At 42.0% G+C, this 15,943-nt stretch overlaps 1 protein-coding gene across 1 annotated transcript in view; it reads right to left on the bottom strand.

The window, feature by feature from the left end:
* Positions 1–15,943, bottom strand: part of LOC139216950 (alpha-1,6-mannosylglycoprotein 6-beta-N-acetylglucosaminyltransferase B-like) — a 50,747-nt gene that overhangs the window by 19,734 nt on the left and 15,070 nt on the right. The window contains exons 4-8 of the mRNA XM_070848198.1: positions 15,575–15,684; positions 14,084–14,157; positions 12,805–12,972; positions 11,184–11,348; positions 7,009–7,178 (exon numbers count right to left, since the gene is read on the bottom strand). Coding sequence (XP_070704299.1) covers positions 7,009–7,178; positions 11,184–11,348; positions 12,805–12,972; positions 14,084–14,157; positions 15,575–15,684 — 687 coding nt within the window. The remainder of the gene's footprint in view (positions 1–7,008; positions 7,179–11,183; positions 11,349–12,804; positions 12,973–14,083; positions 14,158–15,574; positions 15,685–15,943) is intronic.

Genomic DNA, 15,943 nt, shown 5'->3' with positions numbered 1-15,943 from the left:
TTACCATAATAAGGCCCTAAAACTGGCAAGGACGTTTACAAGAAAATGGGCTTCATTTACAAAGATTAAAAAGTGCTATTCATATGGGACGTTTAAAAAGGGCAGACAAGATGATGTACACGGACACAATGAGATATTTCAAGTTCTAAAATCAGGATAAAGAAAAACCGAGATGAAAATATTTTGCAGACATTTCATATTTCACACTCTTGACATTTTCTCAAAATATGATATCACAATGACAATGATAACTGGTTCTTACCATTTAGCAGGTATAATGGTTACTACGTTCACTATCTTACTTTAGTATGCTGGTATGCTAATAATTGCTAATTAGCACTAAACACAAAGGCTCATGGGAATGTCAGTAGTAAGCAAAGTGAAAATTTGACCTGACGATGGCACCAGGCCAAAACTTACAGGATCCCTAAAGCTTTTGCAATTTAATTCTCAAAGGATAAAGGATATCTGTATGAAATCTAATGGTAAATTTAAACTTTAGAACTTAAACACTATTAAGATATGTCAGATGTAGTTGACCGACCGACCGACCCAGATTGCCATCCACAGAACCAGGCTGCTACAGTGTGGCTAAAACCCCTGCAATTAACTTAGACATCACACGAAATAACTCAAACAGGTGAAACTCACTCACACAAGATGCATTTTGTGATACATTGATGTCCATGTATTTTCTTTGTGTGTGTATTCACTTAATGATGTGTGGTTTCATTCACCAGTAGAGTGTGTGTAGCACAAATGATGCCTTCACTAGTGTCCGCGTGTGTGGTGTCATCTGATCTCATCCAAGTTTGAATTATGGCCTGTGTGGACCCTCATGGTGTAATGCTGACGAGCATTAGTGCGAGAGCAGATGTATTACAGTGACTGTGAGGAGCTGAGTCACGTACAGTTCAGCTCTAAGAGCCACTGAAGCTGCTGCTGTTCGGAGGTTTAATTGGATATATGCAAATCTGGGCAAACTTTAAGGGAAGAGTAAAGGGATTAAAGTGCATTAAGGAGCCAGCAGTGTGGAAATGGGAGCACACGCATACTGTAGCACACATACGCATACAGTATGCATACATAAACAGCCATGAGCAACTCTATCTTCCTCTGCTTCAGAGAGGCTCACCCGTGCAAGATTAAAGGATAGCATTATTTCATCTTTTTGTCATAATCAACAAAAGACCAAAGCCAACAATGAATTTATCCCATTAACAATCATCTTCGTAGTCAAAACCTGGTACCACCCCACAGTTATCCGAAACCTATTAAAAACACATAAGAGCCATACTGTAATGGTACCATTTTGCTTTGTTGTGATAAAAATGGTAGCTGCAGTTTAATCCTCTCAGCAGCATAAATGGGCATCCACATCCATGAGCATGTTCAGTGACGTCTAACAAGGCACAGAACTACTCAAATATTGAAAATGTTGAGTTGTTTTAGAATAAAATGACATTAGCTGTGTTCGTCATAATGAAGGAAATGTGTCTATGCAGCTTTTTCTAGATGTGTTTTTAAAAAGGTTAGAATGGAGGCCAAGGTGCATCAGGCTCGGGCTGCACAAACAACTAAGTAGGATAAATTCATCATTTATTCAATAAAAAGATTTTTAAAAACTCTGAGTTATCATTGAAGACACATTTGCAAACAATATGAAAGCGAGCTCTCTGGTAAAAACATCTGCGTTTTAATGACCTGCTCAGACTTCAGTGCGGCGAAATATGTATTGAGAGATGGACTGCAAAAAAAAAAAAAAAGGGGGGGTTGCGTAAATTTCATGATGCCACTGGACAACCACCATCAGGCGCAATTTCTGTTTCACAGCCGGCCACTGGCACCACAGCAGCTCGCCAGTTTGGGGAGAGGGAAGAAGCCAGAGAAACAAACGAGTGTAAGAGACTCCATAGTCACACTGCATTACTTCTTAAGGGAAGAAGCACGTGTCCAGCAGTGAGGGGAATTGGCTGAGGGAGATTTCCAGGCACATATGAGGGGGCTGAGGCTGGGGGCAAGCAGTTTACTGAGGGCTGCAGGGCGGCAGGAGCGAGGGCTCGCAGTGTGAGGGGAATGACATGGGCAGAGAGGAGAGTTGATGTGCCACGGTGTGTAAAGTGGAGGGAACAGGATCTGGCATGCTAATCGACCACTCGAGACAGCAGGAGAGCAGGAGGAGACAAAAACTCAGATGTTGAGGCTGTAATGATCAGACACAGCTGATGCACCACTTTGATGTGAAGCATCTGGCTCAAATTTCTTGTTAAAAACACCTCCTGAAAATGGTCACTATCGAAACACACGAGTCACACTCTTACTTTGTGTTGAACAGCTGTAAACATGTATAAAGAGTAACTAGGGCTCATTATTTTCAGCTTTTTATTTTAAAAAAAGACCGAAAATATATCTGCGTTTATGTGGGAAAACATCAATAATACAAATATCTGGGGTAAATTTCGATGGGGACTGAAGTGCAAAAATCAGCGCCTCATTTGTGTTTTCTTTCCATTTTTCTCTTCATTTTCTATTCTGGAAGCACTTTCTGAGCTTTCAACATCACAAGAGGACCCAATCTTCTTAAACTGCAGTAAACAGTGCCCTTATTCGGCAGAAAATATAACAATTTTGTGTGTAGGGACGTGAAGTTCATATGAAAATTGGCTAAAATCTCTCTGGTCCTTCCACTAGTTTTCTATGAAATTGTAATACTGAGACTTCAGTCCAACACAGATTTAGAAACACTGCCTACAGTTGTATTTTATGCAACTAAATTCTCTATAGTAATAATAAAAAAACCAACAACATACACACAAGGTTGAATGCAGCAGACAAGCACTTCACTATTAACTTCAATTAATCACTATAATACACTGTCATATTGAGATATATATTGTTATCTCACCGTTGGCCTCCACTGGCTATTTTGAACAACGCTGCTGTTTTGCTTTTCATGTCAAAGCATAGAAACAAAGGCACATCAGTCAGAGGGCTGCGGGGTGAGAACGCATCAGCACAAACTGAGACTGGCAGCATAATAAGGCCCTTTGTTGGAGCTTTGATGTCAAGTTCCCTGAATTCATGCCTGTCATTATTTCCACCGTTCAGACTGGTGGATCACAGACATGATTGATCCCCGATTTGACCTTTGTTAAATCATTTTTCAGGGTTACAGATGACACAGTACAGGTACATCTGAATGTTTGCAGACAGAAACGGGGTGAATTTACCTGGTGACTGTTAATGTGCTCTGTCAAGCGCCCCACACAAGCCCACTAGGCATAATTGATATAGAACGGCCATCGGCAAAATGTCTACGCACAGCAGCGCTCATGTCCTGCATGACTAACCACAGAACAGAAAGGTGCGAGAGTCTGAGATACAATGGTGTGTAAAAACAGTGAAATTATATCAGTATGGGAGAGTCGGAGCAAGACAGAGAATGTGTGAGTGGAGGGTGGAACCATCCTGTGGGGTTTGAACACTAAAATGTTGGTTTCTTCGGATTATCTCTGGATCACAACACTACTGGGTGGCAGTGTGTGTACGTGTGTGTACATCATTTCTCCACACTGCTGACAGAACCAGCTAAACCTGAAAGGCTGCAGCTACCTCCACCTTCCCTATTATCTGCCTCTGCCTCTGTTTTTCTCGCTCCGTCCTCCTCCATCCACTGCTCCTCCGCTGCTGAGATGCCGTGCTCTGTCGCTGGCTAATTACCCGTGTCGCTCTGGGAGGAGATGAGGGGAGATCCCCAAGCGGAAGTGACAGCTGTGTTTGCTGTTCTGCAAACTGCCGTAGCAAACCCCCCCTCCCCTCAGTGTGCGACAAGTGCCGGTGCTGCTGACAGAAATGATGTCACAACAGTAAAGTCTCCACTTCAATTACAGCAAACCCAGGAAAGACGAGAGACTGAGACTGTACTTCTCTTGTTCTTCTATTACTGCTGCTCTCCCTTTGCATGGATCTGTCGGAGGCTCTTCTGTTCATGACTGAACATCCTGTCAACAGGATTTGAGTCTCAAATTCGTATTTCAATATCATCTGCACTGCTGCCATTTCTTTTCTTTTTTTAAACGCTACAATGAGTTGTTAAGGGAAGGAGGTTGATGGATACGGCATTTGATTTAAGACTGCACAGATCATAGGTTAACAGCAGCTCTGTGAGGATGTATTTGCTAACATGGTCACGATGACAAGGCTAGCATGGTGACGCTAAGTAGGTGTAATGTTTATTATATTCCTTCTTTTAGTTTAGCATGGTAACATTTGCTGATTAACATTAAACATTGATTAGCATTAAGTACCAATGACATCAAAGTATTAAATAAAAAGTTAGGGGTTCACCCAAGTTGTTGAAATATATCCTGAGGGGGGCATGTGTGTGTGCACCAAATATCATGATTACCCACCAAAGTGCTGTTGAGATATTTCACTCAAAACCACAAATATGAACCTTATGGTGAGAAAACAAAAGTCATGGGATCATCAAAGTCATGAGGATGCATCGTTTGGAGAACATGAACATCTGTAGACAATGTTGTACAAATCTATCCAGTAGATAATAGTTGAGATATTTCAAAGGATTTAGGAATTTTGTCCTGCTGGTGGCGTAAGAGGAAGAAGTCAGGAGACCACCAAAGTTAGCAAGCTTCATTCTCTGGGGCCAATGAATGTTTGTACCAAATTTTTACGGCCATCTATCCAGAAGTTGTTGGCATATTTCAGCGTGGATCGACCAACTGGCCGACACGTCTATCAACATGCAATATTAGCCCGAATGGCAGAGCTAATGCTGCCTCAGTGAAACACATTTCATTACCAACATTTGCACGACCAGCAGCGACAGGTGAGTCTGGACGTTATTCATCAAGAGGACAAGTAGCATGATTTCCTGATAAAAATCGGAATAATTTCCACAAACAGCTATTCCATCTGCTGTGCACAGTGCCGTGTCTGAACTTACCTTACTTCTTTATAAAGACTTAGATAAACCTAATAATAGATTGTAGAAATAGATTGTTGTAAAAAATTGAATACTTGCCATGTGTGCAATGACAACAATTACATTAATTGAACAATTACACCTACATTACTCCCAAAAAGGTGTGATCATGGCATCCCTTGAGAGCATTTTGCAGTGTGTGGAAAGAGAAAATCTTTGTTCAGTGACTGGGTCTCAGTGGAGCATCTGCAAGAAAAACAAGCTTGAAATTGCTGCTGTAGAGAAAAGACTAAGGGAGGGATGTGTGAAAACAACTGATTTGTCTGAGCAGGACAGCAAAGGAAAGACGGCAGCCAAAGTGACTACTCGGTGAAGCCACCAGAGAGCATGAATGTTGCCAATTACAGGCAATTATGTGATGCAAACCAGCAACTTGACTCCCACTGTAACTAAGCTCCCAGTGTGGCTAATTTGTCTCCCAGAGAAAAAGCTAAACATATCAACAATCCAGTCCACATAAGAACCACAGCGGGCAATCCAGTGATTTTAAGCTCTTTTCCAAAGCCTGGGTGGGAAAGTGAAGAGCAGGAAATGTAAATAGATACAAGCCTGGGGGAATCTGTGGGAGCACAACCCACATAACGATCTGTCAATTTAATAGTGCGTGGGAGAGTAAGAGTAAGGGATGGAGAGAAATGTTCCCTTTTTCCATTTATTAATAGTCACAGAAATGGGATTTATGAATGTTTGGCATCTTCCTTTAACAGACCCATTTACGACGGCCATAAAAAAAAATGGGATATGTACTCCAGGTTGTGTTTTGCAGGGCTGCAAACAAAGAAGGGATATGGTTGGAGCCTGACACAGCCACTTAGCTTCAATTTTAGCCCTCAATAATTTATTCTGTAAGGCTGCGCATTTCATTTCCTGATGAATAGAGACCAATATCAGCCTTATTGGAACACCACTGCTCACTCATGAATGTACATACACCAATAAAATCTCAACCATCTCTCTCCACAGTGGCGTAAACACTCAAATGTTTGTGCGTGTGCACACACACACACACACACACACACAAACACATATGCTGTATTCAGCTGTTGGAAAGTATTAGCCTTAACCTTAGCAGATGTTTCTTTGCAAGTCTCTGTCAGAATTTCTGCAATTTTCTTTCAATTTCTGACAGTGGTCCAATACACTGTGACACCAATTAGTGGGATAAATAATAGCACGGCCAGCAGAGGCATTCCCACCGCGGCGTCTTCCCCACCTCACTGATCTCCCTAGTCTACTCCTGTCAAAGCAGCTTTTCTTTAAAGCCCGAATTTGAAGATCAAAGGGCAGCTCACCTCTTACCTCTCTCCATACAGCAATGGACACGGTCTTCAATAACCAAAGTGCTCAATAACAAGCATGCATTATCATCAGCTTCACACCACCCACTGGCAGAAAAGAATCTACAGCAATTTTGTCCTGTACACGGCCATTTTCCTGACCGGCCAGGATGAAGGCAGAATAGCTGTGACTGTCCAAAGCAGAACTGGAACCGTTTGCTCTCTGAACTTCTCACCAGTGTGACAACCGGTAGTCTTATATTTTTAAGATGGAACCATCTTGTCTGTCTGACTGCACTGTCTACGTACGTATATGTGTGTGTTTGCACGCATGTGTGTGTGTGTGTGTGTGTGGGTTCGCTGTCATAAGCATTTATGTTTGTGACGACAAGTGACGAGCCCGTTATCACTCTGGACTCAGTGAGCTGTGGCAGGAAGGAGGTGCACAAAGAGCAGAGATGCTGTCAAGCCCTCAGGCTGAAGCGACACTCTGCAGGAAGGAGAGATAGCTTATCTGTGTTTGGGCAAAGGTGATCAAATGGTAATGGTTTGCACTTTCATGAAACAACAGATAATTCCTGCAAAAGGTGCCGCAAAGAGTCCCACATGAAATAGATTGCAGAAAAATCACTATGCAAAGCTGTCTAGTGTACATTGACTGCAGCAGTTCTGCCTACAGCCAGAACATAAGAGGATCACAGAGGAAGAAGTCATGTCAAAACATACCCGTGCAGCTCCTTGAGAGAAACCGAGATCTTGAGGTTGTGTCCCAGCACATGGAGGGCTGTGAGGATGTCGGCCCATTGCACCATCTCCCCCAGAGGACCCCCCTTCAGCACTTTGGGACTGAAGACATCCCCAGACTCCTCAGTGAGAAAGCCGACATGAACTAGAATCTGAATGCAGAAGGAAAAGAAGAGTCAAGTCAAGACAAGAAAAGAGTGGAGTGCACTAGAGCATGGAGTTTTTAATGTAAAGTACAGATTTTTGTTATAACCGCTTCCCTAATGTTATTGCAGAGATCAAGCCATTATTTTAAGCAATTTTAGATTTCTTTATTCAGAGAATCTATCAGTCCTGCCTGGTGCGTAATTGAGATTTTGCAAGTGTAATTTTCACCAATGCTTCAAAGGACTCATATGAATGACTTCAGACTTTTGTCAGGCATCGGTGATCTCAAATTTTAAATGTAACCGAGTATCTAATGAAAGTGAGAGAGCAAAGTAACAGCATGTTCACACCAGTGGAATTCTTAAGAAACACAATCAGCTGTGCACGGAGTTGAAATGAAAATTGACCTGCTGAGGGCTGATTGATATGCAGAACGATATATAAGCAGTTTAATTACTGATGGGGAAGGATGGAATTTCCAGGCTGTTAAATATGAAATGAAATTAGATTTTTCAACAGATTTAATTTCTAATTGATTTATTTTTTCCCTCAGTTGCTTTTGTATTGAAAGAAAAACTTAAGTAGACAATTTTATTCACATATTGGACCACAGATGTATTCATCTACTCGTACAGCGGTGTGTCGGTGAGTGATGACTGACAGCTCTTTCCACCTCTTACAGTATCAGCATGAGCTCTTTCGACACCTGTTTGGACACCCCCGTCGCCAGGCTGTCCTTCCAACTGGCAAATAGAAAAGACAGAAATGTTTTACGATTTCCCCTGAAATCAATTTCAGAATAACTTGGAGGAAACTAATAGACCACACCGCTGCAGATTCATGTTTCATTTTTATATCAACTAGGCCCAGTTTACAAAGATGTTAATGAGGCTTTGAGAAGCGTCAAGTTATATTAGAATCTAGGCTTCACTGGTATGTATCTGACTGAGCTAAATTGGTTTTCAAATGGGTGCTTTTCAGACTTAGATATAAGTAAAAATGCCTCAATATGAGTTTTTCAGAGGTTTTTTTGTGATAGCGATCTAACAAAAAAATTTAATCACCCACACTGCTGGCAAAATGGATTTTCCACGTGTTTGGGGCCCACAAACCTGTTTCGCCCACAGCTCTGTCAACACATGTCAGATCTAAAAAGTCTTTGGATAAATAATCGAAATGCTCCTTGCTCTCAGTGGCGTATGGGTGTCTGTGTCTGATTGACAGCAACTGGAGGGCTGAGAACAAGTTTTCTATTGAAGTCTTTCCCTCCCGTTGAAATTATGTTTCTCCCACGTATGTAGCGCCCCACTCTGCGGTTGGGGTTGAGTCTTCAGTTCGGTATAGTAGGGATGACTAGTTGGGTTTAGGGTAAGGTTAAGTTCAGGTGTGGGTGGCAGGAGAAACAAATCAACAGGTGTTGACATGTTGGCGGACACGGCCAGGATAAATTGGTGAAATTGAGATTAGTCAACTTGGTGCTGAAGATTTGGGTTTGTGCAACCTGTTACCCTTGGATATTCAGTGTTGGTACCTGGTAACTGGAAGCTGCATCCTTTTAAAGACTTGATTAGTATAGGGGGTGCTATAAAACTAAAAAAATACAAAAATTCCCCTTTTTGGTCTAAGGGGAAAGAACCATGCAATATTAGTTGGACTGAGTTGGAAGTGCATGCATCATCTTACCCTCCACATTATGTTTTGGACACAAATGAGTCACCATGTTCAAGTCATTGTGTTTCCAGCAATACACATCACTAATGATTCATGACTCAAACATCACATGGATGCCAAGGACAGAAATGTGAAAGCACAATAAGAACAGGAAGCAGAAAACACAGGTTGGCGTGAGACGTTCCATATTATTTCTGCCTTCTCAGCAGCGCTCAGTGTAGAAGCGATGGAAGCCAAGCCCGCAGGGTCTCGTTAATGGACAGTAACCATTAACGCCGAACACAGCATTGCAATAAACAAAGCTCTCTCCCCAGTGGGGAAGACGTCTGTAATGCTATTTACAGAAGGGGCTTTGATTTGTCGAGCCAAAAACTGGCCGATGAAAGAAACCGATCAAATCGCCGATCACACATAATGCCGGGATGCTGTCACCTCACTCACAAAAGAGCAAAACACTACAAATTAATTTCTTTTATTCCTCGTGTATCATTTAAGTGTTTGAAGTAACAATCCTCAGAGGGATTTGTGGAGAGCTGTCTGCATATTCTGAGTAAAACGATTTAATGTAAAAAAAAAAAAAGACTTAATCATTGGTGGGCTTATGAGAAACTTATAACCTCAGAATGTTTAAATTGAACTGTCTCCCTCTTCACATCTCACATCACATTATGATTAACTCCAGAGATTTAGTATTATAATGTTGGCAGTCTCACAAAGGACTAAACATCCTGATTTGAGTCCCTTGTGTTGTGCTCTCAAAACACTGGATCCTATGCTTCCCACAATGCAACTGGATGCGTTTTTCATTCGGCTTTCTCTGACTCATAAACGCCCACTTCTTTCAAAAAGCTCAACTGAAGTTAGTGAAGCATCTGTCTGTTACATCACTGTGATATCATTGGGTTTATTTTTAATCAAACATCACAGCGTTACTCCAGAGCCACACGAGAGACATACAACTGTTGTCATTGGCTGCTTAGTACTCCTGAACTTCACCGCTAATACGAGGTTCAGTTTGCAGGGAGTTTTCCCCTGCAAACTGAACCTCGTATTAGCGGTGAACATTTCATGCGTCTCTATTTTTCTCAAATTACAGTGTTCTCCTGTGTCTCGCCTATAGAGTAAATAGCAGGGTTCTGAGTCACTTAAAGGATATTATTGTGTGTATCAATATTTTATAGGACACCACATGTTTAGCGGTGATAAGAAACCTTGTGCTGTATATAAAATGTATGTGTTCAGTGGATAACCACAGTAAAGCTGCACACGTTGATTGTGGTGGAGGTTATTTGTCATTCTTGAGAATGCGACAGTGATGCTGACATACCATATGGATGAGGATGGGTCTAATGTTTTCAATTACTCGTTTCATTTTCTTACAAGTTTTGTTCTGACACAAAGTGAATTAACTGATTACTGACTGTGTCACTTGTAGAGTATAAAGTCGGGTTATTTTTACCATTATGTTCTGGACCAGAAAGCAGAGCAGCGCTAGTCAAAAGACTACTGCTGGCACCCCACAGGCAACAACAGAAGAACGTTTCAACACCAAACAAATCAGTGTATCATCAACACATAAAACAGCCTCAAAAAGGCAAAAATAACTCCACAATCAAAAGGATGAGAGTGTAGCAGTTTGGAACAGTGACTCTGCTCTATCCTGAGTGCAGGATGCTCTGATTAATAGTGAGTAAAAAGTCTCTTATCTAGTAAAAGTTTTAATATGAGCACCATAAGGGATTCACTGTCGGTGCCTATTAATCGGACGTCTGTTCCAGCGGGCAGCGTTCTTTGACACTGTGAGGAAATGTCCCTGTTGGAAATGTCAGTGGTGAAAGTGCACCGAAGCCAATCAATGCCTGCTACAGTAGGAGTCACTCTGCATCATTATCTCCTTGTGTCTGTAACTCAGCTTCTGCTATTCACACAGAATAGCCGAAGATGAAAGAGGTAAATATTACCAATCCAACAAAATGTCACAGCTGTTGTGGTAACTAAGCAGCATTGCATGTGGGCATTAAAAGGACTGTCTGTCTTTGTCAGTACTTTTGGAATTCAAAACACCCTGTGCTCAGACTTTCTTTTCTCCTTTAATGCCTAAACAGATGGGTTTACATCAAATTAGGAGCTGAAGAATATGTTTCCAAAGTTACAGAAAAAAAAAAAAACGAGAAAGAAAATCAGAAAAGCACTTTTTACTGGCTCATCGTCTGCGGACTCTTACCACCGCAACGCTTTGAAAAGATGAAACCATGACGCAGACTTGTTCTCTTATCCTGCACTTCCATTCTCCAGTGTGCACAGAAGCGTATTTGTGTGTGAGAATGCCTCATATTCACCCTTTTCTGCTCTCTCCAGTGGCTGCGGAGCTTGTCATCCAGCCGCCGAGCAGCGGAGGCCCACTGTGCTGCCAGCCTGCGGATGCGTCTCTTCATGAAGCTCAGAGATTCTTTCCCGGTGCCCACCTGCTCCAGCAGAGTCCCGACGTCAGACTGGAAAACAGCCTGGATGATGGGAACAATAAAAAATAACTAGAAAGGATAATACATGTAGACAACTTCTGATGTGGCCTTTTCAAAAGTCAGTAATTCATTTCTTTATGTATGAACTTGTTTTACATCTGAATATATTACATATCAAGCTGGTATTCAGATTTATAACTTTGCCTGAAGTGGAAGGCGTGGGCTCCTAAAAAAATACTACAAAATGGACATTATAAAGCTGCTTTGTACAACTGTTTTGTGCAGGTGTTTTCACTGGAGATGGTTAAGACTATATATTGTGCAGAGATCCTATTATATCCTGTTATCTGTTAGAGCTTTAGGCTAGGCCTCTCAGACAGGTTGCCGGAGGGATTCTTGGATTATCCTCATAAATAGTCTGCTCTCATTTTACATTTCCTCCTCTGCTGACTATAATCACTGCATCACACTGTAATACCGGCGTGTGAGTATTAATCAATGGAGTAACTGCACGGAGCACAGAGGAAAATACAGAAGAGAAACTGATGCAAAGACAAACTCTGTCTCTTGTAAATGGACCTACACTACAAACCGAGATTGTATCAAAGATAAAATCAATATGCAGACTGTAAATGTACTCTCGCAATGCACTTGAATTATTGCTCTCAAGAGCAACTTGTGTAAGGCGCAGCAAAATGCAGAGTACCCATGGGAGACCTTGGGATTAGTCTCTGTGAATACAGGCTGGCAGTAAGAGCAGCAGGTAGAGCTGCAGAGTAAATTCACATCGGGGTGCACCATGGCGGCTGTACATTACTCGGAGGGGAGAGAAGGAGGAGGGGACAGAGGCAAACCGTGTGATACAGCTCGAGGTAAGCACAATGGATCATTTGTTGGTGCTGAAAATAAAAATCAAATGATGCAGGAAGGCAAACAGCAATAGAAATTGGGAATGACAGCCAGCACTCAGTGAGGGACAATGTGCTGTATCGTTGGGTATTCAGACACTTCCAGAAAACCACTCTGTCGCTTCTCTGTCAAGCTACCAAATCTACAGTAGCAGTATTTCAACAGCACCTTAAAGTTTAGCATTCTTACCTATTTTTCTTTCGTTCTCACAGACTGCTAAATGCTTGACACCTTTGTTGGTATGTGAATAGTGAAGACAACAATGCTGAGCTGTCAGCATTCTCTATTCACTCCCAGCAATAAATTCATACTTTTTCTCCCAGGATCTTTTCACACTGAACAGGTGTGAAACCAACTACTTGTCTCTAGTGCAGCAACAAGGACACACTCCCTTGTAAGCCTCCCCTTTGAGAAACCACTGAAGGCTACTGTGCTCATGGCTGCTTGTGCTTTCGAGGAATCAGACTGAAGTCTCTGCAGTCTTGGGTAATCGTTTACCTCTAAGGCAAACTATTGTCCTGCGCTCTGGTCCTATTTTCCCCGGCAGCTGTGCGGTTGCGTTGAAACAAATAATGTGGAAATGGGTTACCCATCTCTTGGGCGGAGGCTTCAAAGTGGGTGTGGTCGTCTGGTTCCTCCAGGCCAGAGGGGGGCAGAACCACTCCACCTCGCTCAGGTAGATGAGGAAGGAGCAATCAGAGCCGTCCACACCATAAAAGGCATAGCAAGGGTCCGAGGTCCAACGAGCGCGCATCCACTGGAACGCAAAAGACCCAAATGATTGTCTCTCAAAAATGTGAGGGATCTTCCTTTGTGACACAGCAAAGTTATCGGCAAACTCTCACAAGATGTAAACAGGTGTCAGGCCGGCTTAAAATCCCTTAGCTCATCATTTCTAAACAGACAAAAGGAGATCCTGTGGAACGGCCCATGGGAACTTTGCTGTCATTCTTATTCTCTCTCATATTTCATAATCTGGTTTCGTTATCAGGCTGAACTAACATTTGGCTAGATGGCTTTCATGAGGTTGCATGGGGAGAGGGCGAGGACATCCCTGAACTCCACCCTGTGTCCCACCCTGTCTTCTTCTGAGCTAAGGGAACATCCATCTTATTTCCCCATCATAGAGTGTCTTCTGTTTTTTGCTGACAAAACTATTTTCTGTTAAAAAAAACAAAAAAATGAGCTGAAACTGTGAGGTTATACTAAGCAGGGTAACGCCTGTGAAAGCTACAACCGTCTCCAATTTGTACATTTTACATGAGCATGGTGCACTCATACGGTGTGGGACTGAATAGCATATGTATGAGGCCTACATCATCCATTAACATGACTATGATACTAAGTATTAACAACAGTGCACTGTGCACATGCTTTGTTATATATGTGCTACCTTGGTAGTTGATGCACAGCAATTCTCAGCTACTGCTTTATATTGGACAGAAGGTGCTTCAAATCATGAGCTTTCATTGCATTACATGTTAATAGAAAGAATTGTATTTTCTGTATTTTTAATGTTTGTATTGTCCATGCTGTGATTTTCTGCTGTGGTTATTGCCGCTATAGGATGCAATTTATATATTTATATCTATATCTATATACACACATATATATATACACACACACATACACACACACAGTCCACTTATAAAACCCATTATTCTTATTTTGTCTCTGTTCTCTTTTTCCTTTGCCATCACCCAGTACAATTTGTTACACAACCCAGCTCTTCACAAGGAGCCTTTATACATCTTGTTATCTTTTTATACAAAATTTATGTTGCACCAAGGAGAGTCACCATAAAGGACAACAGGATATTTGCTCTCCGTGTGAAATTGTTTGGACTTAAGTGAGATATGAAGACTTACATCCATCTTGCTCGGACAGTCCGGATAACGGGGATCTTTAGGAATCTCACATTGTCCTAATGCGCCGTCCCTAACTGAGAAAAGAAAAATGCAGGGTATTTATCAAAGCCTAAACACACAACCCAACAAAAAAAAAAAAACACACTCATCACACATTGGCACGAATCAGCAAGAAAAAGCTGCATCGTTTGGATTTCTTTCAGGCACACAAAAGTCAAACACATGGAGGAAGGTGAAAAAACCATGCTGGCTAGATGCAGCCCAAATAACTGCAGTGTTTTTACTTTGACCTTCATTCTATTATCTAGAAATTCTGTCTGTGTATCTGATTTTATATATGGCTTTATTCGGCAACATATATAATAGCTCTATATATTTGATATGTCTTTAGACCTCGACAATGTTTTCCCTGGGCATCGTGTCTGCTTGTCTTATGCATCACAGTATATATCCTCCCGTCTTTGGGATGAACTGAGATAATTTAAAGGGGAGCGCTAGCTAACAAGCTCTTGTAAAAGCTTGGCCTCCCCTGCTGAATGACCAAGTCTCACTCACTGGATTTACTATAGATAGACCTCAGTAGTGCGACTCATAAAAATCATCATCTTTCTTGTTCCCATTTCCTTCTCTTCCCGTCTTTCCTGTCTGCTTCTGCTGCGCTGACTCTCCCCTCCGTTTCCCTCCTTTCTTCTCCTTGAAGCCCGGCACTAGTGAGTCTGATTAAAGGAGCAGTTGCAGCTCCTCCGCCAGCATCCTGCCAAGCGTCGAAGAGCACAATCACAGACAAATAATTGCCAGCCATTCTGTCTGATTAGCATGATAACGGCGGACCTCTCACGATGAAAAGCGCTGCTGCCTGCCCCTGTCAAAACTTAGCCAGGTTCAGATCAGCCTCATTTAAGTGATATCAGACATTATGACAACAGACAAATTATCTAACTTATTTTAATGAGACAGTGAGTTAAATCATTTTCAATTATATAGTGAAATGTAGAAAGGAATTGAGTTGTGAATTAAATTGTGCTGTCCGATTTCTATTCTCCCCCCCAATAAAGAGTGAGAATGAAGTCTAATAAAGAAAGTTGACAGGCCCCCGATTCCCATTAACTAGACTGTAATTCATCATTCATGATTTAAACATCCTGCAGTCATGTGGTTATGATATGGCAGCAACAATGGAACGCTGTGCCATGCCGCACAGGAGCTCTCACACCCTGACACAAACAGTGGCATGCTATTTGAGCGGGTAATGTGCTGTGAATAATGTCTGTCATGTTCTGTATGATCAACCAGCAAGCGTTCCTCAGACATAAATTGTGCATTCAGGGGTTAGACTGGATTCAGGCTTGACAGTCGGGCTTAAGTGGGCTGAGAGGAAAAGTGTCTTCAGATTGGATGGATTTGAAATGGACAAGGGGGATTCATCTGAAGCGCCACAGTTATATTTGGCATTCTCCGAGTGTGTGTGTGTGTGTTTGTTTTAAATTGTACCTCTGTTGTTGGCCATGCTGCGCTGGAGGATCTGCTCCACCCTTACTGCCATGTCAGACATGTTCTGGGCTATGGCTTGAATCCGCTCCACCAGGCCTATAGGCTGAATCCTGATCATGCATGGCAGACACAGACACACACACACACACATACATACACGGGAAGTGAATATCTAAAACTATTCCAGCAACAACCATCTTGTCCTGAATTCTCTTCAAACTGTAGTCAGGCGTATTCAAAAGAAAGAGGACGCTATATTTCTTTAATAGCTTCCTTACATCCAGCAGTAGTTGTTGTTTTTCCACCCTTCACAGGGTGCGTGAAGTAGTGGAAGAAATGCTAATTGCCTAGAACTTCAGGCGTGAAATC

This window comes from Pempheris klunzingeri, chromosome 17 (assembly GCF_042242105.1).
Source record: "Pempheris klunzingeri isolate RE-2024b chromosome 17, fPemKlu1.hap1, whole genome shotgun sequence".
NCBI classification, from domain to species: Eukaryota; Metazoa; Chordata; class Actinopteri; order Acropomatiformes; family Pempheridae; genus Pempheris; species Pempheris klunzingeri.
The sequence above is the reverse complement of the archived record's forward strand: the minus strand, read 5'-3'. Positions and strand labels throughout refer to the sequence as shown.